Raw genomic sequence first — 24,876 nt, forward strand, 5'->3', positions numbered from 1 at the left:
TTTATAAGATCGGCATAAATACAATCAAACATTTGCCATGAAAAGGTGTAAAATAAATAAAGATCAAGCTTTTAGCAAATAATTCCAGATTATCCTCGCTCTCATTTTTTGTAAAGCTTTTGCTTGTTGTTTTTTTTAAATCGTTTTGTAATGTACATATATGGTAAAGGTAAAGGGACCCCTGACCATTAGGTCCAGTCGTGACCGACTCTGGGGTTGTGCGCTCATCTCGCATTATTGGCCGAGGGAGCCGGCGTATAGCTTCCAGGTCATGTGGCCAGCATGACAAAGCCGCTTCTGGCAAACCAGAGCAGCACATGGAAACGCTGTTTACCTTCCCGCCGGAGCGGTCCCTATTTATCTACTTGCACTTTGAGGTGCTTTCAAACTGCTAGGTTGGCAGGAGCTGGGACCGAGCAACGGGAGCTCACCCCGTCACAGGGATTCGAACCACCGGCCTTCTGATCAGCAAGCCCTAGACTCTGTGGTTTAACCACAGCGCCACCTGGGTCCCTCTATGTACATACTGTATATAGAATGGCTATAACAGCAGACGGGAATTGAAAGCTGGAAAACCAAAACTCTAAAATAGGCAGAGTACAGTTGCGCGTGGGTTAAGATAACAAAACCGAAGTGCAGAATATCTGATTATCAACCAGATTAAGTTGCTGGGGCAGTGCGGCATAGTGGTTAGAGTGTCTGCCTAGGACCTGGATGAGGCCAGGGTTCAAATCAGCCTGATTCAGCCATGAAGCTCACTGGGTGACCTTGGGCTCAGTCAGCCTGACCCACCTCGCAGGGTTGTTGTAGAGCAGGCATCCCCAAACTTCGGCCCTCCAGATGTTTTGGACTACAATTCCCATCTTCCCTGACCACTGGTCCTGTTAGCTAGAGATCATGGGAGTTGTAGGCCAAAACATCTGGAGGGCCGCAGTTTGGGGATGCCTGTTGTAGAGGTTAAATGAGGAAGAGCCACAAGAGAGCCCTATACAAGACTTTGACCTCCCTGGAGAAAAAGTCGGGATATAAATGCAATTATTGGTGACAGCAATATAATATAACTGACTCTTTTTGAAATCACTGTGGCTTTTTTCTTCCTGCCTTAGTTTAGCTGGCAGTGCCACCCATCCCTAGCTTTGCCTACTCGGAAGTAAGCCCCATTGGATCCCAAGGGAACTTGCTCCCAGGGTAACGGGGGGGAGGGGGGCTTCCTCTGCAAGCCAGTACTGCCGCAGCAGCGATTGCCAACAGACTGCAGACCCTCCAGGTGCCCCGATTTTCCCGGGACAGTCCCAGATCAACAGAAGAAGGGCTGGATTCAGGTTGGATGAGGCCCTAAGCTACTGAAGGCAATGGGGCCCTTTATATGTCCAGCTGTCCTTTGTCAACAACAAATTGTCACTGGTTTTTTTTGGTGTTGAATATATGCTATATGGTCATTTATAAACCTAATACGTCCGTATGCAACACAAAACAAAACACTGTTGTTGCTGTAGGTAGGTTTAATTTTATTTCTTTTTTATCTTATATTTTGGAAATGTACATCCAGGTTTTTTTTAATATTTCCTTTAGATCTTTTTGGGGCCCCCAAGAGAGTGGGGCCCTAAGCTAGAGCTTGTTTAGCTTACATGTAAATTCGGCACTGGACAGAATCATAGAGTTGGAAGAGACCACCAGGGCCATCCAGTCCAACCCCCTGCCAAGCAGGAAACACCATCAAAGCATTTTTGACACATGCCTGTCAAGCCTCTGCTTAAAGACCTCCAAAGAAGGAGACTCCACCACACTCCTTGGTAGCAAATTCCACTGCCGAACAGCTCTTACTGTCAGGAAGTTCTTCCTAATGTTTAGGTGGAATCTTCTTTCTTGAAGTTTGAATCCATTGCTCCATGTCCGCTTCTCTAGAGCAGCAGAAAACAACCTTTCTCCCTCCTCTATATGACACCCTTTTATATATTTGAACATGGCTATCATATCCCCCCTTAACCTTCTCTTCTCCAGGCTAAACATACCCAGCTCCCTAAGCCGTTCCTCATAAGGCATCGTTTCCAGGCCTTTGACCATTTTGGTTGCCCTCCAAAATGAAGCCATCCCCATTTCTGATTTGATCCCGCAATGCCCCGCTTGCCCTTCCGGACATCCCTATTCCCATCGGAGAAACGTTGGGACTTGCTTTTTTAAAGCACTTTACGTAAAAGCCGTTCTTCCAGGCCTGGAGGCAGGAATGAACCTCGGCTGCTAGAGAGGGGGGGGAAAGCCATATTTGGCCGCTTCCATCCAGAACAGGCCTGTCTCCCATTACGCTGAGTAATGGAGGCAGGGCACATGTCTCTGTGTATTCCCCCCTGGCCGTTAAAAAAAATAAAAAAAAATAAATTACACTTCTGCTATAAGACTTCCCTCCCCCTGCAGCCGAACAGGTGCTGAGTGCCAGGCCACCCGCTGACTGACAGGGTGCAGGGGTTGTCAAGGCACCCGCAGAGGCTCACCCCCCCTTCCCATTTCGGGAAGGATGGAGGGGGCAGCGAGAAGCTTGGGTAGCTTCTAAAGCAGATCCAATTTCCCAACCTGAATGTCAGAGCCAGTCAAAGATGCTGCTGTCATTTTTTTTGGGGGGGGGGGAGAAGAGGATGGCGGGACACACACACACACACACACACACACACACACACACGGATGTTGCGGGGGTCTCCTGCGTGAGCGAGTAACTGGACTCTCTCCCATGCCCATCACCTGCCACTCAAATGCATCGCGTGCCCTCCCTCCCCCCAAACAGAGGGTGAAATCCTAGCTGGCTTGGCAGCTTTCCCATCTCAGAGCTGGAAACGGCACATGAAACCTTGGTTTCCCCAGAGACTTGGGAAAGGGATTGAATGTTGTGGGGAGGGGGGGGGGACAGCGAGGCCAAATAAAGAGGAGGTATATGGAAATTCTTACCGAGGATTTCTGTTCCCGGAGGGCAGTCCTGTGATGGCATGGATCCTCTCACACAGGTAGGTAGCCCAATTCTAATAATAATAATAATAATAATAATAATAATAATTTGAATCCTCCCGCACTTTGGAACTCCCTGCTGATTGACATCCGTCAGTGTCTTCGCTGGATACTGTTTGATACCCCCTGTAAACATCCTTGTTTTGACAAGCCTACCCAGGCATATAGAAAGTTGGTTTTAGGTTTTAATCCTCCTCCTCCTCCTCCTCCTCCTCCTCCTCCTCCTCCTCCTCCTCCTCCTCCTCCTCCTCCTCCTCCTCCTCCTCCTCCTCCTCCTCCTCCTTCTTCTTCTTCTTCTTCTTCTTCTTCTTCTTCCCTTCATCCGTACGTTTCAAAGCATTGTAACCCCCCCCCTCGAATTTCCCATTTTATCTTACCGTAAGCCACTTGGAGGTTTTTTCCCTTTTAACCATTGGGCGGTGCCTAATTTTAATTGTGTTCTCAAAGCTACGAACATGAGTTTGACCAAACTGCGGGAGGCAGTGCAAGACAGGAGTGCCTGGCGTGCTCTGGTCCATGGGGTCACGAAGAGTCGGACACGACTAAACAATTAAACAACAACAACAATTTTAATAATAATAATAATAATAATAATAATAATAATAATAATAATAATAATTTATTTATACCCCGCCCATCTGGCCAGGTTCCCCCAGCCACCCTGGGTGGCTTCCAACAAAACATTAAAATACAGAAATCCATCAAACATTAAAAGCTTCCCTAAACAGGGCTGCCTTGAGATGCCTTCTAAAGGTCTGGTAATTGTTGTTCTCTTTGACCTCTGGTGGGAGGGCGTTCCACAGGGCGGGTGCCACTACCGAGAAGGCCCTCTGCCTGGTTCCCTGTAACTTGGCTTCTCGTAGTGAGGGAACCGCCAGAAGGCCCTCGGCACTGGACCTCAGTGTCCGGGCAGAACGATGGGGGAGGAGACGCTCCTTCAGGTATACTGGACCGAGGCCGTTTAGGGCTTTAAAGGTCAGCACCAACACTTTGAATTGTGCTCGGAAACGTACTTTTAAGAAATAAACATGTGCTCAGTTTCCCCCAACCAACCACCCACCCCAAATATTCCATCGTGACCTTGAATGACCCTGGGTAAATGGAGCCCCCATGTCCGGACGCAGTCTACCTTTGAACCATGGCAGCTGAGGAGGGTAAATGACAGAGGGTGTTTTTGCCACACCTGGGCTGGCGCAGTCAGACATCGGATGACGGAGCAGGTGGGCCTTTTGTCCAGAACCACCAGGGCTCTGTGTTTTCTCTCTTCTCTTTCATGTTCGTTTATTATCTTTGCACCGGCCAGCCCTAAACCGGCTGCCGCAACGGGGCGTTGTAAGCAAACTGACCCTGTGCAGAGCTTCCTCCTCCTTTGAAGCTCTCGAAAAAAGTTTTGATCTCACAATGGACCTGGCGGGGCTTATTTATAGCACTCTCAGGAGGCAGGCAGGCTTAGATCCATCCGCCGAGGAGGGGAAGTGGCACACCGTCCTTTAAATGCGGTCGCATTTTCATGCACGTACGCACTGCAGCGTCCTTTGCCAACCGGGCGCCCTCCTGGCACCTTGAGCTACGACTTCCAAGAAACCTGGAGGGCGCCGCATTGGAGAAGGGCGCTTTGCAGACTGCCTCCCCTCATGCCAAGACTTCTAAGAGGAAATGTGGAGAAAAGCTGTCGTAAACTAGGGAGGCAAAAAAATTAAGGGGGTCTCCTCTACATTTCCCCCCAAACCAGGGTTTTCATCTTCTATCCCCCAGCGGTTAATTTCTCAGTAATAGGTACGGGGGCTCGAGCCCCTGCTCTGCCCTGCGGTTCTTCCTCGCCCCCTTGTGCCACTGCAACGTCCTTTGTTGCAGCTGCTCAAACAAATACAGGGAACTCTGCACGTGCTCAGAGGCCCTTCGCCATCCTTTGTTCGCAGGAGCGAATTGTCATTCAGCAAAATTTAATATGCTGCTTGGATGCCAAAAAAAGACCCTTAAAGGTTTGCTGGAAATGACTTGAGCGTGGTTGCCAGTTAACCTTTGCTGTCCCTCCTTCTCCTCCTCCCTTTTTTGGGGTCAAGAAGCCCTTTCCGTGTTTACATTTCTGAAGCTCCAGCACTATCCCCTAATATGGTCCTCTCTTGCGCTGGTGTCTGTCAGGACAGCCTCCCCTGGGTGCCTTCGGTGGGAGGGCCATCTCCCAGATTGCCGGAAAACAAATGCACTAATAAACACACACACACAACACTAACTTTAGTCCCACTGCTGTCTCTCTCCTCTCCAGCAGAGCACAAACCCTCAGCCAGCCATCCTTAAAGCCTGCCTTTCCTCCTCCAGCTCGCTACCGGCTTTCAGGAAAAAAACAGCAACCCACAATTCCCCCCTCAAAAGGAGCTCTCAGCCCCTCTCCACTCTGACCCACAAGCCAGCAGCATTTCGCCTTAAAACTCAAGCGGCAGGCAGAAATCCAACAGGTGAAGCGCACCAACAAAGCTCCACGTGTTGGATTCCCCCCTCAAAAGGAGCTCCCAGCCCCTACCTACTCTGACCCACAAGCCAGCAGAATTTCTTCTTAAAACTCAAACGGCAGGCAGAAATCCAACAGGTGAAGCGCACCAACAAAGCTCCACGTGTTGGATTTCTGCCTGCCTGCTCAGGGGGAAAGCCATGCCAGGAAATTATAACCTTGCAAGGGAGCTTTGCTTCGCCCGCTAGGCCGCACAGCCTGCTGCAGGCTGCAGGGTTCCCCCCCCCTCTCACCTCTGGCTCCTTCCTGGCCGTCTGGCTGCTCCTCCCTGCCCAGTGCTATGGAAACGGGCCTCGCCCCAAATACCAGACCCAGAGGAAGAGGGAGGGGACAGGCCTCCAGCAACTGCAGCAGCGAGGAGGAGGCATGAGTCACTTGGAGGACAGCCTCAGAAAGCCGGCTCAGGATGGTCCCTCGGAGGAAGGTATGTGTGGCATCCCCTTGGCAGCCCCCCTCCTAGCCCCAAATACTCCTTGCAGCCCCCCAGAGAGGAGGCTGCTACTAGCCCCGCGATGCCCTCCACGGTTCGTGCCGTCCAAACCAGTCGCCAGAAGAAGCCGCCAGAGGGGAGAGTAGCTCTTGAACTCGGTACCAGCTTGCGGGTTCCCCAGAAAAAAGCATCTATCTGGTTGGCCCCTGAGAGGGACAGGATGCTGGGCTAGTGAAACCACCGGCCTGATCCTGCTGGCTTTTCTGATGGTCTTAAGGCAGCTGTTTCGTGCAGAATGAGCTCCCTTGTCATCTCTAACCGAAAATGCAGCCAGCTCTGGGGTGGAGGACTGCATTGATGATGCCTAGAGGTCGTATGGGGCCGTGGTGGTGTTGGCAGGGATCCCTGGCTTACGAGGGGCAGGGCAGGTACGGGGCATGGTGGCGGCCAGTCTGGGCATGTGGAAGGCGTTCCACCGGAAGCCGAAAACTCGGATGTTTTAGGAGGATTTGGGCCGTTAAAGGAAGGCAAACCACATTTTCAATGTGGCAGAAGGAGAGCGCAAGATATCCTTTGCCAGGGAGCTGGCGGCAAAACTCTTGAACGCGAGGAAATTGGCACAAATGAGAAACCCACAAGGGGCACCGGAGCAGAGGGGAGCCCTATAGCTTTGGACAGGCATTTCTCACACCTCGCATGCCTAAATAGCCTTGGCATGAGTGTTATGCAAAGGTGGAAGCAGGGCACGTTTCTGCGCCTCTGCCCGGCGGCAAAATAACTTTCGGCCTTGAGGCTGTGCCCCCTGGCGTGCCATCCTGGGGTTACGTGCGGGACGTGGGGTTACAGGAAGGCTTCGTCTGCCGGCGCGTCACTGAAGAGCTCTGTGTTACAACACGCCTTCCTATCTGTTGGCAGATGGGCTTTCGATGGTGCAATATGTGGGAGACAAAATGCCCCCCAGGTCCGGGGTCCTGTTTTCCCGGTGGCCAACCAGATGCCCTGGGGGCTACTGAGCGCAACGGCGACCCTCTCCTCGCTTCTGAATCCCAGCAAGGGAGGAACAGAGCCATTGTGGCTGTTTGCCATTGATCCTCCACCTTGGGACCAGTTTACCTATGAGATCGGGTGGCTTCCACATTTGTAAGACCATACTGTATTAGCGTGGCTGCACCTGAACTTTGGAACTCCCCGCCTCTTGATGACAACTTTACTTTTTTTCTGGTGCCTGCCAAAATAAAAAAATAACAGAGGTTCCACCTGCTTTTCCTTTTGTTGTTGGTTTAACTTTCGGATCGTCGTCAACGGCTGTTAATCCTGATAAATTTGCTGCGTTTTCCTTTCGGAAAAGAATGTAAATGAATAGATTGCCCTGATCCTCTTCTTCTCCAAGGCCATTGAAACTGGTGGCCATCGCTGTCTTTCACGAGAGCAAATTCTGTGGTTGAACTGAGCGGTGGCTGAAGGGCGATTTCCTTTGCTGTGAGGTCCTACGGCTTTTCCCGGGTAGCTCCTGCAAACGTTTTTCCACAAGGCCAAAAACAGTCGAGGGTGTGTGTGTGTGTTTGTGTCCATTCTCCCTCTTTCCGGTGACCCCCCCCCCTCCACAAATGTGATCTTTTAGGGCTGTTCTCCCACTTGGCTGAACTTCTCGCTGTTGGTGGTGAGGGGAGAGACGATGATAGTGGATAATATAATCACTGATGTCAAATATTGACATTTCTCCTGCCAACCCTAGCACAATCCTCTCTGGGCAAGGCTGGCCTCACCCTAGTTCCTGGGAACTGGGAAGAGATGGCAATTTGCAACATCTTTGGTTTCCAAAGCTCATTTCCTCTCTCCTTCTGGTGCCACACGCTGGAGGGGGACGACGACGTTGGCGTTACAGGAAATAGGGAATAATTTGTTCTCTCTTCACCAAGGTTAAAACCAGAGGCAGACAAACAGGGCAGTTTATGGAGTAGCACTGATTCTCCCCTCTCTCCCAAGTTCCCAACAACATCTCTCTTCTGGGGGCTTCCCATAAAACTCAAGGATGCCTCTGTTTGGGAACGGAAAAATGAACCGTTTTGGTGTCCAAATGGGACACATCTACCCCCAACGCACATTTGAATATCATCGTGATTGCTATTATTCCTTACATAATCATTATATGTAAGGTAAAGGGACCCCTGACCATTAGGTCCAGTCACGGACGACTCTGGGGTTGCACACTCATCTCGCTTTACAGGCCGAGGGAGCCGGCGTTTGTCCGCAGACAGTTTTCCCGGGTCATGTGGCCAGCATGACTAAGCCGCTTCTGGCGAAACCAGAGCAGCTCACAGAAATGCCGTGTACCTTCCCGCTGGAGCAGTACCTATCTATTTATCTACTTGCACTTGGACGTGCTTTCGAACTGCTATGTGGGCAGGAGCAGGGACCGAACAACGGGAGCTCACCCTGTCGCAGGGATTAGAATCATAGAATCATAGAGTTGGAAGAGACCACAAGGGCCATCCAGTCCAACCCCCTGCCAAGCAGGAAACACCATCAAAGCATTCTTGACATATGCCTGTCAAGCCTCTGCTTAAAGACCTCCAAAGAAGGAGACTCCACCACACTTCTTGGCAGCAAATTCCACTGCCGAACAGCTCTTACTGTCAGGAAGTTCTTCCTAATGTTGAGGTGGAATCTTCTTTCTTGTAGTTTGAATCCATTGCTCCGTGTCCGCTTCTCTGGAGCAGCAGAAAACAACCTTTCTCCCTCCTCTATATGACATCCTTTTATATATTTGAACATGGCTATCATATCACCCCTTAACCTTCTCTTCTCCAGGCTAAACATACCCAGCTCCCTAAGCCGTTCCTCATAAGGCATTGTTTCCAGGCCTTTGACCATTTTGGTTGCCCTCCTCTGGATTCGAACCGCCGACCTTCTGATCGGCAAGCCCTAGGCTCAGTGGTTTGGACCACAGCGCCACCCGCGTGCCTCAATCATAATACCTACGTCCACTGATTTCAAGAGGCTTTGTTATGTCCTTTACGTTTTGTTGGAAGCTGCCCAGAGTGGCTGGGGGTAACCCAGCCAGATGGGCAGGGTACAATATTATTATTATTATTATTATTATTATTATTATTATTATTATTGCCTCCAATACACCTGTTTCTCAAGGCAATCTGCAAAATGGAATGAGAACAGTTCGAAAGCAACACTGAAAATAACATCAGATAAGTTTCGAGGCGTGTGGATTAGGCTAAGCTGGGAAAGCTTGTCCCTCACATATAGTGAGAATTTAAGAACATAAAAGAAAGGGCTTCCTCCATAGGCGTGGAGTTCCATAGGTTAACGATGTGTTGCATAGAAAAGTGCTTTCTTTTCTCTGTCCTCAATCTCCCAACATGCAGCTTCACTGGAGTTCTAGTGTTAGGAGAGGAAAACCTTTCTCTATCCATTTCCACCCCCACCCCATTGCATAATTCTATAATTTTCTCTAGGGAAATTCAATAATTTAATAATTTTTTTATCCTGTCACCTCTCACTCAACTTTTCTCTTAAGCTAAAAAGTCCCTGGCCCTTGAAACCCTTTCCCCCCGAGGGGTACTGCTCCATCCCCTCAATTATTTAGGTACTCCTTTCCCCGAACTTTTCCAACTTGGCATGTTCGTTTCCAAGGCTGAGGCAACCACACAGAGGTTTCTCGTTCTGGTCTAACTAGTCCCGAGAAGAAGAAAAAGGCAGCTATGCTTGCTCCATTTCTCTCTCGGCTTGAAGGTGACCTCTCACCTTCAGGTACACACACAGAGAGAGAGAGAAAGGTGAGAAGGAAGTTGTAAAAAACCCTGCAACCTGAGAAGAATCTGTCTCTAAACAACAAAGCGATGGAGGGAGGGAGAATTCATCATAAATGTACAGTACCTTGGTTCTCAGACTTAATCGGTTCCGGAAGTCCGTTCCAAAACCAAAGCATTCCAAAACCAAGGCGGGCTTTCCCGTAGAAAGTAAGGCAAAACGGATCAATAATCCGTTCCAGACTTTGGAAAACAACCCCTAAAACAGCCATCTAACATGAATTTTACTATGTAACGAGACCATGGATCCGTAAAACAAAAGCAATAATCAATGTGCTGTACTATAAAATAAATAAGACAGTATCGTAGATGATAAAAATAAAAAGTACATTTTTTCCCTTACCTGCACTGACGATAGTCATTGTGTGGATGGGGGACTTTTATCCATTTCCGCAGTCATGCAATCGATCAATCAGTAGCTGGACTGGGTTCCACACAGTAACAAAAAATGAATTAACAGGGGGGGGGGAGCCTCAAAACCAAAAACGCAAAATAATTAGCAAAAGCAAAAGCACTGAACTTAATCCGTTCCGGAAGTTGGATTGACTTCCGAAATATTCGAAAACCAAGGCGCAGGCGCCCCGGAAACAATAGCCGGCAGCCGCATCAGACGTTCGGCTTCCGAAAAATGTTTGAAAACCGGAACACTTACGTCCGGGTTTTCGGCGTTTGGGAACCAAGGCGTTTGAGAACCAAGGTACCACTGTATAGGGATAACCTGGGACTCTGGAGTTCCTTAACGCCATCTCTGTGAACCGTCTTCTGGACACGAAGTTTCCAACGTGAGTTTGCTGGGTGGTTTTGGGTGCAGATTTGGGGTGCCACAGAGAGCGGGGCGAAGCGGCTCTGGGCGGCGACCGGAATCCAGCTGTGAGCCGAGAAAAGGGATCCATCGCCCATGCTCTTTTATCCCCCTGTGTTTTTTCCCAGGAAGGAGAGGAAGATGCGGGGAGTGGGATAACCTTCACCTTAATCTTGTCCGTCTTCACAGCCGTGTTGGGGTCCCTGCAGTTTGGATACAACATTGGAGTCATCAACGCACCGCAAGAGGTTTGTGGGGTGTTTGTGTGTGTGTGTTCCCCTGGGAGGAAAGAGGGTCAGACCCCAAGGCTGGCTGGGCAGAAAAGAGAGGGGTCGTCCCAAACATCGGGGGGGGGGTAGCAGGTTGGAGAGGATGAAAGAATGGATGGAAGATAATTCTGTTTTTTTAAGTATATTATTGGGTATGAAAGGACAGGAAAATTACAGAGTGAATTAATACTACATTGTTATTATGAATTTATAGGGACTGTACAAATATATTTTTAAAAAATCAAAGCAGCAACATTTTGTCTTGCAGTGGAACCTCGGTTTTCGAACGATTCGGAGGCCGATCGCTGAAAATCCGGAAGTAAATGCTCCGGTTTTCGAATGGTTTTCGGAAGCCGAACGTGCTACAAGGCTTCCGTTTTTAGTTTCCCTATCGTATTGAGGCTTCCGCTTTCGTTTTTCGGACGTTTCGGAAGTTGAACAGTCTTCCGGAACGGATTACGTTCAAAAACCGAGGTTCCACTGTATAAGAATATGCATTAAACGTTCTTCCGAATGTTTTTCAAATACCTGTTTTGGACTGCTTTTTATCGACAATTTTAATTTGTAAATTTTGTAAGCAACTCAGGTTGGTTTTCTTTTTTGTACAATCAAGTGGTATATGGATTTTCTTAAATGAAAAATGAAATGAATTTCCTTAAATGAAATGAAAAAACAATTTGGAACAGAAGGCGATGCCCTCCTGCAGAGTCAGACCAGTCGTCCACCAAACTCAGTATTGTCCACACCAGCCCCTCTCAACCTTGGGGTCCCCAGGTATTGTTGGACTACAACTCCCATCATCCACTGGCCCTGCTAGCTAAAGATGATGGGAGTTGTAGTCCAGGAACACCTAGGGACCCGCAGCTGAGAAAGGCAGCTCCACACTGACTGGCAGCGTCTCTCCAGGGTTTCAGAAAAGGGGGCGTTCCCAGCCCTAAATCCCAAGGATCTAAACCCGAGATGTTCTGCATGCCAAGCAGCTCCTCTGTCCACAAACTATTATAGTAATCTAAAGAATTCACTGCAGATTATTGATATAGTTTGCTTTGCTCTGATAAACTTAATAAATAAGAAGCCAGGCCCTGCCTTCGTACTTGCAATTTAAGATACACAATAGAAAAGAGTTAAAGGTTGGGGTAGTTGAGAGAGGAGAATCAGCAATGTTGGTTAGTCTATGTGTGTTTGTGTGCTTGTGGGTCCTGCAATGCAAATCAGGGTATTTTAAACACATTTTCCTTTTTGAAAAAGAAATTGTGAAACTTATTATTATTATTAAAATTTATATACTGGCAAAGTTAACATGTTTAATTAGAGCAAAATCATCACCGACATTTGTTAAGGATTGGAAATTTCTCTCTTTTTGCAAGAAAGAGAAAAATGAACTTGTAATATTGGGGTTTGAAGATCAAAAAATAATGGTTTATAGAAGATAGAATGGTTGAAGGAATGAAGTTGCAGGACAGAGAGCTGAAAGTCCTTTTACTCTTTTCTATCGGGTGGCGCTGTGGGTTAAACCACAGAGCCCGGGGCTTGCCGATCAGAAGGTTGGCGGTTCGAATCCCCGCGATGGGGTGAGCTCCCGTTGCTCGGTCCCAGCTCCTGCCAACCTAGCAGTTCGAAAGCACATCAAAATGCAAGTAGATAAATAGGGACCGCTCTGGCGGGAAGGTAAACGGCGTTTCCGTGCGCTGCTCTGGTTCGCCAGAAGCGGCTTTGTCATGCTGGCCACATGCCCTGGAAGCTGTACACCGGCTCCCTCGGCCAATAATGCGAGATGAGCGCGCAACCCCAGAGTCGGTCACGACTGGTCCTAATGGTCAGGGGTCCCTTTACCTATCTTTCTATAGTTTTTCCTTCTTTTCCCTTCTCTCTCCCGGAATCTCCTTTTCTTGGTTTCCCCCCATCTTCCTGACTTTGTTCTTCCTTTAGACTTAAGTAGCTATCTTAGTATAGTATAGAAAGATACTTTTGTAATGGGTCGATATTTTTGTACAGTATATCTATGAATGACAAATAAAAAAGTTGTTGATAATATTCGTGATAATTAAAAAGAAGCAAGCTTCTCTTCTGCCCTCCATCCGAAGACGGCACAGATCGGTTTGCGATAGAAGAGAGGCTTTTCCCAACTGACCCTGCTTCCTTCCCGCTTCGCTCAGATCATCGAGCAGAACTACAATGCTACTTGGCTACACCGCAACGGGGAGTATATCGATCCCAACACCCTCAAAACGCTCTGGTCCCTGTCGGTCGCCATCTTTTCCATCGGCGGAATGATCTCTTCCTTCATGGTGGGCGTTGTCTCGGAATGGCTCGGCAGGTAAGCCCTCTCCGTGCGAAGCCGTAAGGAAGCAGAGGGTTCCTCTGAACATGTGCAGAGAGCGCCCATCCCTGGGCAACTACAACCGCAGGGTGGATTTGATTTCGATCAAATGGATTTAAATCACAGTTTAAATCACTAGTCAGTAAGACTTAATTCACTAATCGGTAAGACCTGGTTTAAATCTTTTTATTTTATTTTTTTACAGAAAGACTCATTCTTGCTGGTATAATCTTAATATTTACCAACCAGATGAAGGTTTCATTTTCGGAATAATAAATTTTCAGAGTAGTTTTTACAGTTATATCAAAAATTACTGATGTGGTTATCCTATTAGAAATACTGTACATAGACAGATAATTATGAAATTATTGTGAAGTTTAATCCTTTAACTGTTTATTTTTGGACAACTTTTCTGCTGTACTTTATTGGAAGGAGAAAAATAACAATTTTCTTATTAACAATTTAAACAATTCATTTAACTAAAACAATAACATTATAGCATATGTATCCATGTTTGTTAACTGATGTGGTTAAATGATTTTTTTAAAAAAAAACAACAACTTAGTTTTAGCACACATGAAAAACTTAAAACAAACCCTCATTTCCTGATGAATAGCCTTTGGACTATAATGTAACTTAAATAGAAAACTATATTTAGAAAGTTTTTTCCTCCAAAATCTTTTTATTTAAAAAATCCAATTTAAATTTTAAAAAATCCAATTTTTTTGATTTTTTTCTAAAAAAACATTCATTTTTGCCCACCCTGACTACAACCAATCACTCCAAATTTATCGATGATTGGGCAGATTGCCAATATTTCACCCCCGTAGTGTTTGTGAGCATGTAATAACCGTACGACTGGCAGTAATTCAACAGGTGAAGCTCCGGTTGTCACTACTTGGCTATGTTGGAAGAGGCGGCACCTGTTGAGTTTCTGCCTGCTATAGGAGCCAGCCCAGGAGCCAGCCCAGAAATGAGAACGAAGTAGTTCTAATAGTTATTTGCAAGGTCACCTTACCCATAAATGTATGCTTGTGTGCTTTGATCTGCAGAAATGGCACTCTTACAGGTGCCACATATTTGTTCTGTTCTTGCAAGAAATCAGGTACTGTATTTTAGTGTAGTAGCCCCTAGACCAGTGATGGCGAACCTATGACACGCGTGTCAGACGTGACACGCAGAGCCCTCACTGCTGGCACACGCCCCATCGGCCCATTCACGCTGCTGTTGGTCCCCCCCCCCATTTGTTCTCCCACTCCTCCTACAGCTTGTCTTGCTACAGCTTGTCTCCGCTGTTAAAACCCGGATCCTTTGTTGTTGTTGCTGGTAGCCAGAGATTGGTTTTTAACCCTTTCTGTGCTGTTTTTTCTGGCGCTTTGGCAGACTATGATTGGGTGTAACAGCGTTCATTTTTTAACCCGTTCTGTGCTGGTTTTTTTGTCGCTTTGGCAGACTATGTCGGTGCTGCATGTTAGTTCCAGCGAAGGTATTATTCGTCATTTATTTCTGTTCTCTTCCCCCCCCCCAAAAAAAGTGCAGCAGCTTTGGGGCATCCCCCTCCAAAAAAGCAAAGCAACTTTTGCACCCCCCAAAAATCCTCCAAAACTTTGGTCAGCAACTCCCCCCAAAAAGCTCAACAACTCTGGGCACTTTGTGATAAATAAGGGGTTTTTGGTTTGGTTTGGTTAAATCATTAGTTTTTGGTTTATTAAATACAGTTATATATTACAACTATACATTTTTGTTATTTAAACTATAAATATCGTGAAATTATGGTTTTTTCTGGAAGTGACACACCACCCGAGTTATGCTCATTTTTTTGGCGAATTTTGACACACCAAGCTCAAAAGGTTGCCCATCACTGGCCTAGACTTTGGAACTCCCTGCCTCTTGATGTCAGGCAAACACCTTTGCTGTACCCTTCCCGTCACCTGCTTAAAACCTTTCCAGAAACATGTCCATTGAGGTGTTTTGATCACTTTTTTGTCTACTGTTTCAATCTTGTAAGTGTTTTAAACTGTTTCCTCCCCCCAATTGATCATTTTAATATGTCTTGTAAACCTGCTTTGATGTTTCAGGACAACCCAGCGGTATATAAATTTTGCCAGAAAATAAGCAGCCAATAGCTAAGAAGTCTTCTCAGAAAATGGGGTTTATATGTTGCTGGATTGTCCTAAAACCTCTCAGTGGTTGACAATAAATACGAAAATTCTACGTATTTATTTTATCGATAGCCTTAATGCTTCTTGTAACCTGCGTAGAGGTTTCACGACAACCAGGCAGTACGTAAATCTTGTCAGTTAATACATAAAGAGGAATTATTATCAGAAAATGGCATTTGTATTCCGATTGGCCTCTATAAATATGAAAGATATAAATAAAAACGGTGAAAACTGTTTAAACGATAAATTAAAACCAACAGCAGGCTGACGAGAGATTAAAACAGATCGACGTTGACGTGTCCAGATTGGCTTGCCTGAATAAAAAATGCTTTCAGCAAGCGGTTGAGGCTTGTATAAACTTAACTTTGATTTTACGCTTTTGCACGTTCTGCCCTCAGAGACTATTTGCAAGCCGCAACTTGGATCTGGGATTTTAATCCCTCGTTTCTTGCAGCGAACACATAATCGTTTCTTCTACAGCAGAGGAGCCTTGCCTGCTGAGCGTGGGCCGGATCCAGCCCGGCATCCTGTGGCAAAAAGACTTGCCAGCCTTCACGCTTTATCTCACGATCTGAACGTTAGGGAGGGGCGTCTAAAGGGCGAGATTATCTCTCGGCACTGATATCAGGAGATAAAATATTGCTCCGGTGGCTCTTTAGCGATCCTCTCTAGACAGCGGCCTGAGGATCGGAGGGGGTGGGGCAGATAAAAGAAAGCCCTTCTTCCCACAGCGCAGAATTAACCAGTGGAACTCCCAGCCACAGTACACAGCAACGGCCACCGACTTGGAAGGCTTTAAAAGAGGATTGGGCAAATTCATGGAGGAGGAGAGGGCTTTCGATGTCTACTAGGCAATATGGCTATGCTCCAATTCAATGGTGTAACAGTGGAAAATGTCGATCACTTCTCCTACCTGGGCAGTTATCTTTCCACAAGGGCCAACATTGATGCCGAAATGCAGCATCGCCTGAGCTCTGCGAGTGCGGCTTTCTCCCGAATGAAGCGCAGAGTGTTTGAGGACCCGGACATTCGCAGGGAAACCAAAATGCTTGTTTACAAAGCTATTGTACTACCAACCTTACTAATACGCTTGTGAAATATGGACCACTTATAAACGCCATCTCCAACTCCTCGAAAAATTCCATCAACGGTGTCTCCGAAATTTTTTACGCATCACTTGGAAATACAGGCAAACTAATAGCAGTGTACTGGAAGAAGCAAAGATCACCAGTGTTGAAGCAATGATTCTTCAACATCAACTTCGTTGGCCTGGTCATGTTGTGCGGATGCCTGATGATCGTCTTCCAAAGCAACTACTCTATTCCGAACTTAAAAATGGAAAGCGTAATGCTGGTGGTCAACAAAAGAGGTTTAAAGACTGTCTCAAGCCAAAAAATGTAGTATAAACACTGACAATTGGGAAACACTGGCCTGCGAGCGCTCCAGTTGGAGAACAGCCTTTAACAAAGGTGTCATGGGCTTTGAAGACACTCGAACTCAGGACGCAAGGGAGAAACATGCTAAGAGGAAAGCACGCTTGGCCAATCCACACCATGATCAACTCCTGCCCAGAAACCAATGTCCCCACTGTGGAAGGATGTGTGGATCCAGAATTGGCCTCCATAGCCACTTACAGACTCATTGTTAAAACCGTGTTTATGGAAGACAATCTTACTCGGCTACGAGGGATCGCCAAAGAAGAAGAAGCTCTGCCTCCACAAGATGCCACTGACATAGCTGTTGTGGCCTCTGTGAATTTGCCCAGTTCTCTTTTAAAGCCACCCAGGTTGGTAGCCATTGCTGCCTCCTGTGGCAAGGAGTTCCGCAGGTTAACGCCACGCTCTGTGAAGAAAGGCTTTCTTTTATCTGAATCTTCCAACGTGCAGCTTCGTTGAATGTCCACAAGTTCTGGTGCTTTGAGAGGAGGAGGAAAACGTTTCTCTATCCGCTCTCTCTACACCACGCGTCATTTTCTAAACGTCTAATCTTGTCGCCTCTTCCTCGCCTTTCCTCTAAACTAAAACAAAAACTTCAACGCTGCAACCTTCATTCATAGCAGAGTCGCTCCAACCCCCTGACCAATCTCTAAGGGGATTTGAGTCGTAAGTCAGTCTAGTGGTTAGTGTGTCACTCAGGCTGCAGGACCAGGGTTCGAATCCTCACTCAGCCCCGAAAGCTCATTGGGTGACCTTGAGATTCAGTCGCTGCCTCTGAGCCTAATCTACCTTGCAAGGTTGTCGTGAGATGGGATCGAGAGGGTGGGGTAGAACCCTCTACGTCAAGGCTACGCAACCTAGGGCCGGATGCGGCCCAATCGCCTTCTCAATCCGGCCCGCAGACAGTCCAGGAATCAGCATGTTTTTACATGAGTAGAATGTGTCCTTCTATTTAAATTGCATCTCTGGGTTATTTGTGGGGCCTGCCTGGTATTTTTGCATGAGTAGAATGTGTGCTTTTATTTAAAATGCATCTCTGGGTTATTTGCGGGGCATAGGAATTCGTTCATTCCCCCCCCCCCAAAAAAAATAGTCCGGCACACCACATGGTCTGAGGGACGGTGGACCGCGGTGCCCATGGCTGAAAAAGGTTGCTGACCCCTGCTCTACGTCAACCCTCAGACTCCTCGGAGGGAAGGCATGGACTATATGATTGTAATCAATAAATAAATGAAACGTCGTATTAAATTCTTTGAAACTAGCCGAAAAACAACAACAGACTCTTTCATTTCCTCTGTGGTTTTAGGAAGAGGGCGATGATTGTGAACAATGGCTTGGCCTTCCTCGGTGGCGGTTTCATGGGCCTGGCCAAACTCGGCAAGTCCTACGAGATGATGATTATCGGACGGTTCCTGATTGGGGCTTTCTCAGGTAAGGAAGCGGGTTGGGCTAGATGACCCTTGGGGGTCCCGTCTAACCCTACAGTTCTACGAAAGGACACACTGGTTTTGAACCAGTGATGCCAGTGGGAATAGAGAAGAAAACCTGGATATATTTTTGTCGGTGGGGCCTCAGTTAAGTGCCAGGCGAAAATGTTTCTCTGTAACCTGTCCTTTGGCTGATTATTCTTTTAAATGTGTTTGTTATTGGTTTGTTTTTTGTTTCATTACGTTTTTTGCGTTCCCACCTTGTGTTTTTATGCGGCAAACCACCCTGTGACCTTCAGATCTTCTACATTTCAAGTCTCGATTCAAATTGCTGCTCTGGGTTATCCCGCTGGCGTAAATAAATATTTACTATGCCTTATACTTTTCAAGTGAGGGGGTGTGGGAATGAAAATTAGGGAAATGCTATATGCGTTCATGAATTAAGTCGCTTCTGGGGTTCCTCTGGGATTAGGGGGGGGCTGAGACTGGAGCAGGGTGGATTTGATTTAAATCAAATAGATTTAAATCACTAGTCAGTAAGTCTTGATTTAAATTATTTTTTAACAGAAATACTCATTCTTGCTGGTATAATCTCAGTATTTACAACCAGATGGAAGGTTTCATTTTTTGAATAATAAATTTTCAGAGTAGTTTTTACAGTTATATCAAAAATTACTTATTATTATTTGGTTATACTATTAGAAATACATAGGCAGATAATTATGAAATTATTGCGAGGTTGAATAAGTGAACTGTTAATATTTGGACAACTTTTCTGCTGTACTTTATTGGAAGGAGAAAAAGAACAATTTCCTAAAACCCTTAAGAAAGAAAGAAAGAAAGAAAGAAAGAAAGAAAGAAAGAAAGAAAGAAAGAAAGAAAGGAAGGAAGGAAAAGAAAAAAGAACAATTTCCTTAATAACAATTTAAACAATTTGTTTAACTAAAACAATAGCATTATAGCATATGTATCCATGTTTGTTAACTGATGTGGTTAAACAATTAAAAACAACAACTTAGACTGAGTTTTAGCACACATGAAGAACTTTAAACAAATCCTTATTTCCTGATGAATAGCCTTTGGACAATAATGTACGGTAACTTAAATAGAAAACTATCATTAGAAAGATTTTTCCTCCAAAAGCATTTTATTTTAAAAATCCGATTTTTTAAAAAAAAAATCATTGATTTTTATCCACCCTGGACTAGAGCATTATTCGTTTCATGGCACACCCACCTCCGGGAGAGATTAGCCTACAAAGTCTAAAATTAAGTTAGTTGCTCCTCCCCTTTTGACTGTGGCTCCGCCCACCATGGCCATGTGGCTCCCTGGGGTGAGATAAAGCTTCGCCAAAGCGACTGCTAGTTGGTTCCATGTGTGACTCAGCTGGAGATCATCCTCTGCGGCTGGACTGTAACGTGACAAACTGCCAGGCGCAGAGAGGGAACATTTGAGTAACGGCTGCAGCAGACAAGAATCTCGGATGAACCTTTGGACTGAAGAGTCATCGCTAGCCGTCAGCAAGACTGGGTGCGTGGCCAGGGGCACGGTGCCAAGGCAGAAGTACGTCTTGTGAAGAATAAAAGGGGGCGCTTCCTGTCCCACCCTGTTTTGGGGCTTCCTGGAGTCATCTGTAGAAGGAAGCCGGCCTCATTTAGCAAGGCGGGGAAAAGGCATTCTGTTTGCCTTTTTCATGCCCTTTCTGTATGCGATGCCACCATCGAAGAGCTTTAGTTAGAGGGCCTTCTCGGTGGTGGCGCCCGCCCTGTGGAACGCCCTCCCATCAGATGTCAAAGAGAAAAACAGCTACCAGATTTTTAGAAGACATCTGAAGGCAGCCCTGTTTAGGGAGGCTTTTAATGTTTAATAGATTATTTTATTTCATTTTTCTGTTGGAAGCCGCCCAGAGTGGCTGGGGAAACCCAGCCAGATGGGCGGGGTATCCTATATAATAAAGTGCAAGTGTCTCTGCGTCCAGATTCCCTGTGTCCCTGTGTCCGCGCTACTGCTCATGTGCTCCACGGACACAAGGATTGGATGCAGAGACTGCACACACGCGCACACTCTCCCCACCCCCCCACCTACCGTTTCCCTGTGGTCGCCAACTGCTGCTTCCAGCCGGACTGAGCGTTGGCGGCGGGGGGGGGGGGGAGAGAGCGCGTGTGTGCGTCCAGCAAGGACAGGTCCCAGGGTTCGGAGAAGCGCTGCACAAGCGCTTTTCCGAACCCCGGGATGTCTCCTTCCTGTCGACGGCTGGGGGCGAGGAAGGAAGGAGGAGAAAGGGCTGCTTTCTCCTCCTTCGTTCCTGTCCCCCTGCTGCCGACAGGAAGGAGACATCCCGGGGTTCGGAGAAGCGCTGCTCTGGGTTATCCCGCTGGTGTTCTAGTGCCCGTTTACACAACGGGCTGAATTACACTAGTAAATAAAAAAGTATATTATTATTATTATTATTATTATTATTATTATTATTTATTATTATTATTATTATTATTATTATTATTATTATTATTATTATTATTAGTTGTGGCTCCAGTAGAGCTGGACAGGGACCCCATGGGTCATCTAGCCCAACCCCCTGCAACACAGAAATCTCAGATAAAGCATCCATGAATGATGACCCAGTCTCTGCTTAAAGGAAGAAGAGTCCTCCATCTCCCGAAGGTGTCTGTTCCGCTGCCGAACAGCTCTTACCATCAGAAAGTTCTTCCTAATAATAATAATAATAATAATAATAATAATAATAATAATAATAAATTTATACCCCACCTATCTGGCTGGGTTTCCCCAGCCACTCTAGTCGGCTTCCAGCAAAATATTAAAATACAATAATTCGTCAAATGTTAAAAGCTTCCCTAAACAGGGATGCCTTCAGGTGTCTTCTAAAAGTCAGATAGTTGTTTATTTCCTTGACATCTGGTGAGAGGGTGTTCCACAGGGCAGGTGCCACCACCGAGAAGGAGACGCTCCTTCAAGTATACTGGGCCTTTGAGGCCGTTTAGGGCTTTCAAGGTCAGCACCAACACTTGGAATTTTGCTCAGAAATGTCCTGGGAGCCAATGTAGGTCTTTCAGGACCGGTGTTATGTGGTCTCGGCAGCTGCTCCCAGTCACCATTCTAGCTGCCGCATTCTGGATTAGTTGCAGTTTCCGGGTCACCTTCAAAGGTAGCCCCACATAAAGCGCATTGCAGTAGTCCAAGCAGGAGATAACCAGAGCATGCACCACTCTGGCCAGACAGTCTGTGGGCAGGGAGGGTATCATCCTGCGTACCAGATGGAGCTGGTAGGCAGCTGCCCTGGACACAGAACTTACCTGCGCCTCCATGGACAGAGGAGAGTCCAAAATGACTCCCAGGCTGCGCACCTGGTCCTTCAAGGGCACAGTTACCCCATTCAGGACCAGGGAGTCCTTCACACCCGCCCACCCCCTGTCCCCCCAAAACAGTACTTCTGTCTTGTCAGGATTCAACCTCAATCTGTTAGCCGCCACCCATCCTCCAACCGCCTCCAGACATTCAGAATCTCTGAGTGATGTTTAGTCGGAATCTTCTTCCTTGTAACTTGAAGCCACGGGTTCGAGTCCTACCCTCCAGAGCGGGGGGGGGGGACAAGCTTGCTCTCTCTTCCATGGGACAACCCTTCAAATATTTGAAGATGGCTCTCTTATCTCCTCTCAGTCTCCTCTTTGCCGGGCTAAACATGCCCCGTTCCTTCAACCGTTCCTCATCAGGCTCGGCTTCTGTCCCTTGTTGCGGCTTGTCAACATCCTCCTTTAAATGTGGCACCCAGAACTGGACACAGTATTCCAGTTCTGCGATCCTTTCGAAGGCAGCTCCTATTTTGTCACATTAATCTGGCTGTTTCCCAGACTGACCCTGTGTTTCCTTCCGTGCCAGGATTTGCTTCGGGAATTGTGCCCATGTACGTGGGCGAAATCTCCCCTACCAACCTGCGTGGGGCGCTGGGCACACTGAATCAGCTGGCCATTGTCACCGGAATCCTCATTGCCCAGGTAATGAACAATTCCCTCCCCTCTCCCTCATACACACACATAGCATAGAATCCCAGGACTGTCGAGCGGGAAGGGGAACCCCGGGGGTCATCTAGCCCAACCCACTACAATGGAACCACCATTGGCCAGCTTCTCGGAAAATGAGTCCTGATTGCGGTATGTCAACTTCCTCAGTAAATTGAGGGAGAAGAGGTTTATCGAGGGTGGCTAGCCACAATAGCTGAGCTCTTCCTCCAAGCTTCTGAATACCAGTTGCTGGAAACTGCAAGGGGGAGGGGGTCTTGAGTTCGAATCCTGAATGTGGGTTTCTTGTAATGGGCATCTGACTGGCCACTGTGAGAACAGGATGCTGGACTAGATGGGCCACTGGCCGGGCATGCATAGATGCAACTTCCGGGAAACAGTAAGGAAAAACGGGGGTTCCCGGGAAATACGGGGTACTTGGCAGCTATGTAGAAAGTAACGCAAAACGGATTAATCCATTCCAAAACAACCCCTAAAAGAGAACTTTAACATGAATTTTACTGTCTAACGAGACCATGGATCCATAAAATGAAAGCAATAAACAATGTACTGCAGTCACACAATCAATCCATCAGTAGCTGAACCAGATACCACACAGTCACAAAAACAAAACAAAAAGAGCCGCAAAAACAAAAATGCAAAATAAATACCGGTAGCAAAAACAGACAGACCTCAGCGTAACATTCAAAACAGAAGCGTGGCACTCAAAATGGAGCATGTTCGGCTTCCGAAAAAAAGTTCGCAAACCGTAAGACCTACTTCCGGGTTTGCAGTGTTTGGGTTCCAAGTTGTTTGAGTAGTAAGGCATTTGAGAACCAAGGGACCACTGTAATTTCTTTGTTGAGTTTTCTGATGCAGCGACAGACCATACAGGGTTTTCTGAGGTCCGGTGATGGGGCAGACCCCAATATGAGGGTCAAGGGACTGCATAACCGCTGTCCGTTTTTTCCAACCCACGTTATGTGACAGGCTGTTCCCCCAGGCAATCGGAGCACAAGGAAGGAAGTTTAAGGAAGTTGCGGGGAGATGTCTGGACAGCTCCAGAGAGGGATTTTGGGGAAGTGGCCACCTCCCCGCTGGTCCTCACTGGGACTTCCCCGCAGTGGCTACCAGACAGAACCTATTTCTGCCCTGTGTTTGGGGAACTTGGCAGAAGGCACTGCCTGTCTCGTTTGGGCAAAAGGAAGAGACCAGGGCTCTCCTCCATGCTATGTGGGGCTACCTTTGAAGGTGACCCAGAAACTACAATTAATCCAGAATGCGGCAGCTAGACTGGTGACTGGGAGCGGCCGCTGAGACCACATAACACCGCTCTTGAAAGACCTACATTGGCTCCCAGTACGTTTCCAAGCACAATTCAAAGTGTATCTGCTCATAGCAAAGTATAATAATAATAATAATAATAATAATAATAATAATAATTCCACAGAGGCAGAAGCATAGCTATCCTTGCTGGTAGCCACCAATAGCCTTCTCCTCCTCTGTGAAGTTGCCCAGTCCTCTCTTAAAGCCGTCCAAAGTGTTGGACATCACTGCTTCCTGTGGCAGGGAGTTCCGCAGTTTAACTATACAGTCGTACCTTGGATCTTAAACGCTTTGGCTCCTGAACAAAGTGGCTCCTGAACGATCGAAACCCAGAAGTGAGTGTTCCCATTTCCAAACGATTTCCGGAAGCCGAATGTCCGGCACGGCTTCCGATTGGCTTGCAGGAACTCCCGGAATGGATTCCATTTGAATTCCGAGGTACGGCTGTATTTCTGTGTGGCCGCAAAAAGTATGGGGTATAGGATTATCGGGGGAAATTGGCTAAGGAAATGAAGGCTCTAGCTCGGGGGCCAGCAAACTTTTTCAGCAGGGGGCCGGTCCACTGTCCCTCAGATCTTGTGGGACGCCGGACTATATTTTAGGGAGAGGGGAAAACGAACGAATTCCTATGCCCCACAAATAACCCAGAGATGCATTTTAAATAAAAGCACACATTCCACTCATGTAAAAACACGCTGATTCCCGGACCGTCCGCAGGCCAGATTGAGAAGGCGGTTGGGCCGGATCCGGCCCCAGGGCCTTAGTTTGCATGCTCTAGCTCAGTGGTTCCCAACAGGTGGTCCGGGGACCCCCAGGTGTCCGCGAGCTATGCCAGAGGGGTCTGCAAGATGCTATTAGAATAAAAAATATATTAAATATATTTCGTATGATAACAGATTTTTTTTGTTTTGGCCGCTTCCTGCATGAGCAGAGTAGCGCAAAACTAGAATTAGATAGAGGCAGTAGTTCTGCTGTATGCCGTTAGGTGGCGCTTTACAAACACTACTGTTTTGCAAAGAGGCAGCACGCGCATTCTACTAACGCTCACCTCCCCAAGATGCTTTGTGCGCGTCAGCTTCATTTGTGCGCTACTGCGCAAGTACCCTGTCTTCTCCATTCCCCTCCCTCCTCCCTGGCGCGCGCTGCCTCTTTGCAAAACAGTAGTGTTTGTAAACAAAGCGTTGTTTTTCGCAGAAGCTACAGTTCACGTAGTTAAAAATGGACCGTTGGTTAAAAAGTGGCTCGTTAAAACGACAAAGGCCTACAGATGAAGAGGAAGATAATGCATTTGATGTTCAAGCAAGTAAGTCAGTGACTCTCGAACCGATCTTGTCAGTGTCCATTGAACCTAAATTGTCGGCGTC

The 24,876-nt window shown here is 47.0% G+C and overlaps 1 protein-coding gene across 2 annotated transcripts in view; it reads left to right on the forward strand.

Annotated features, from left to right (window-relative positions):
• The window catches only part of SLC2A4 (solute carrier family 2 member 4), a 45,239-nt gene that overhangs the window by 9,049 nt on the left and 11,314 nt on the right, over positions 1-24,876 (forward strand). The window contains exons 1-5 of one of the 2 annotated variants that reach the window (XM_060281919.1): positions 5,635-5,927; positions 10,688-10,807; positions 12,985-13,145; positions 18,053-18,177; positions 22,068-22,183. In XM_060281919.1, the coding sequence (XP_060137902.1) occupies positions 5,910-5,927; positions 10,688-10,807; positions 12,985-13,145; positions 18,053-18,177; positions 22,068-22,183 (540 nt within the window). In that variant the 5' untranslated portion in view covers positions 5,635-5,909. Of the gene's footprint in view, positions 1-5,634; positions 5,928-10,687; positions 10,808-12,984; positions 13,146-18,052; positions 18,178-22,067; positions 22,184-24,876 lie in introns of those variants that run through there. The other variant, XM_035135432.2, reaches the window with a different exon arrangement.

The sequence above is a fragment of the Zootoca vivipara genome, chromosome 13 (genome assembly GCF_963506605.1).
Source record: "Zootoca vivipara chromosome 13, rZooViv1.1, whole genome shotgun sequence".
NCBI classification, from domain to species: Eukaryota; Metazoa; Chordata; class Lepidosauria; order Squamata; family Lacertidae; genus Zootoca; species Zootoca vivipara.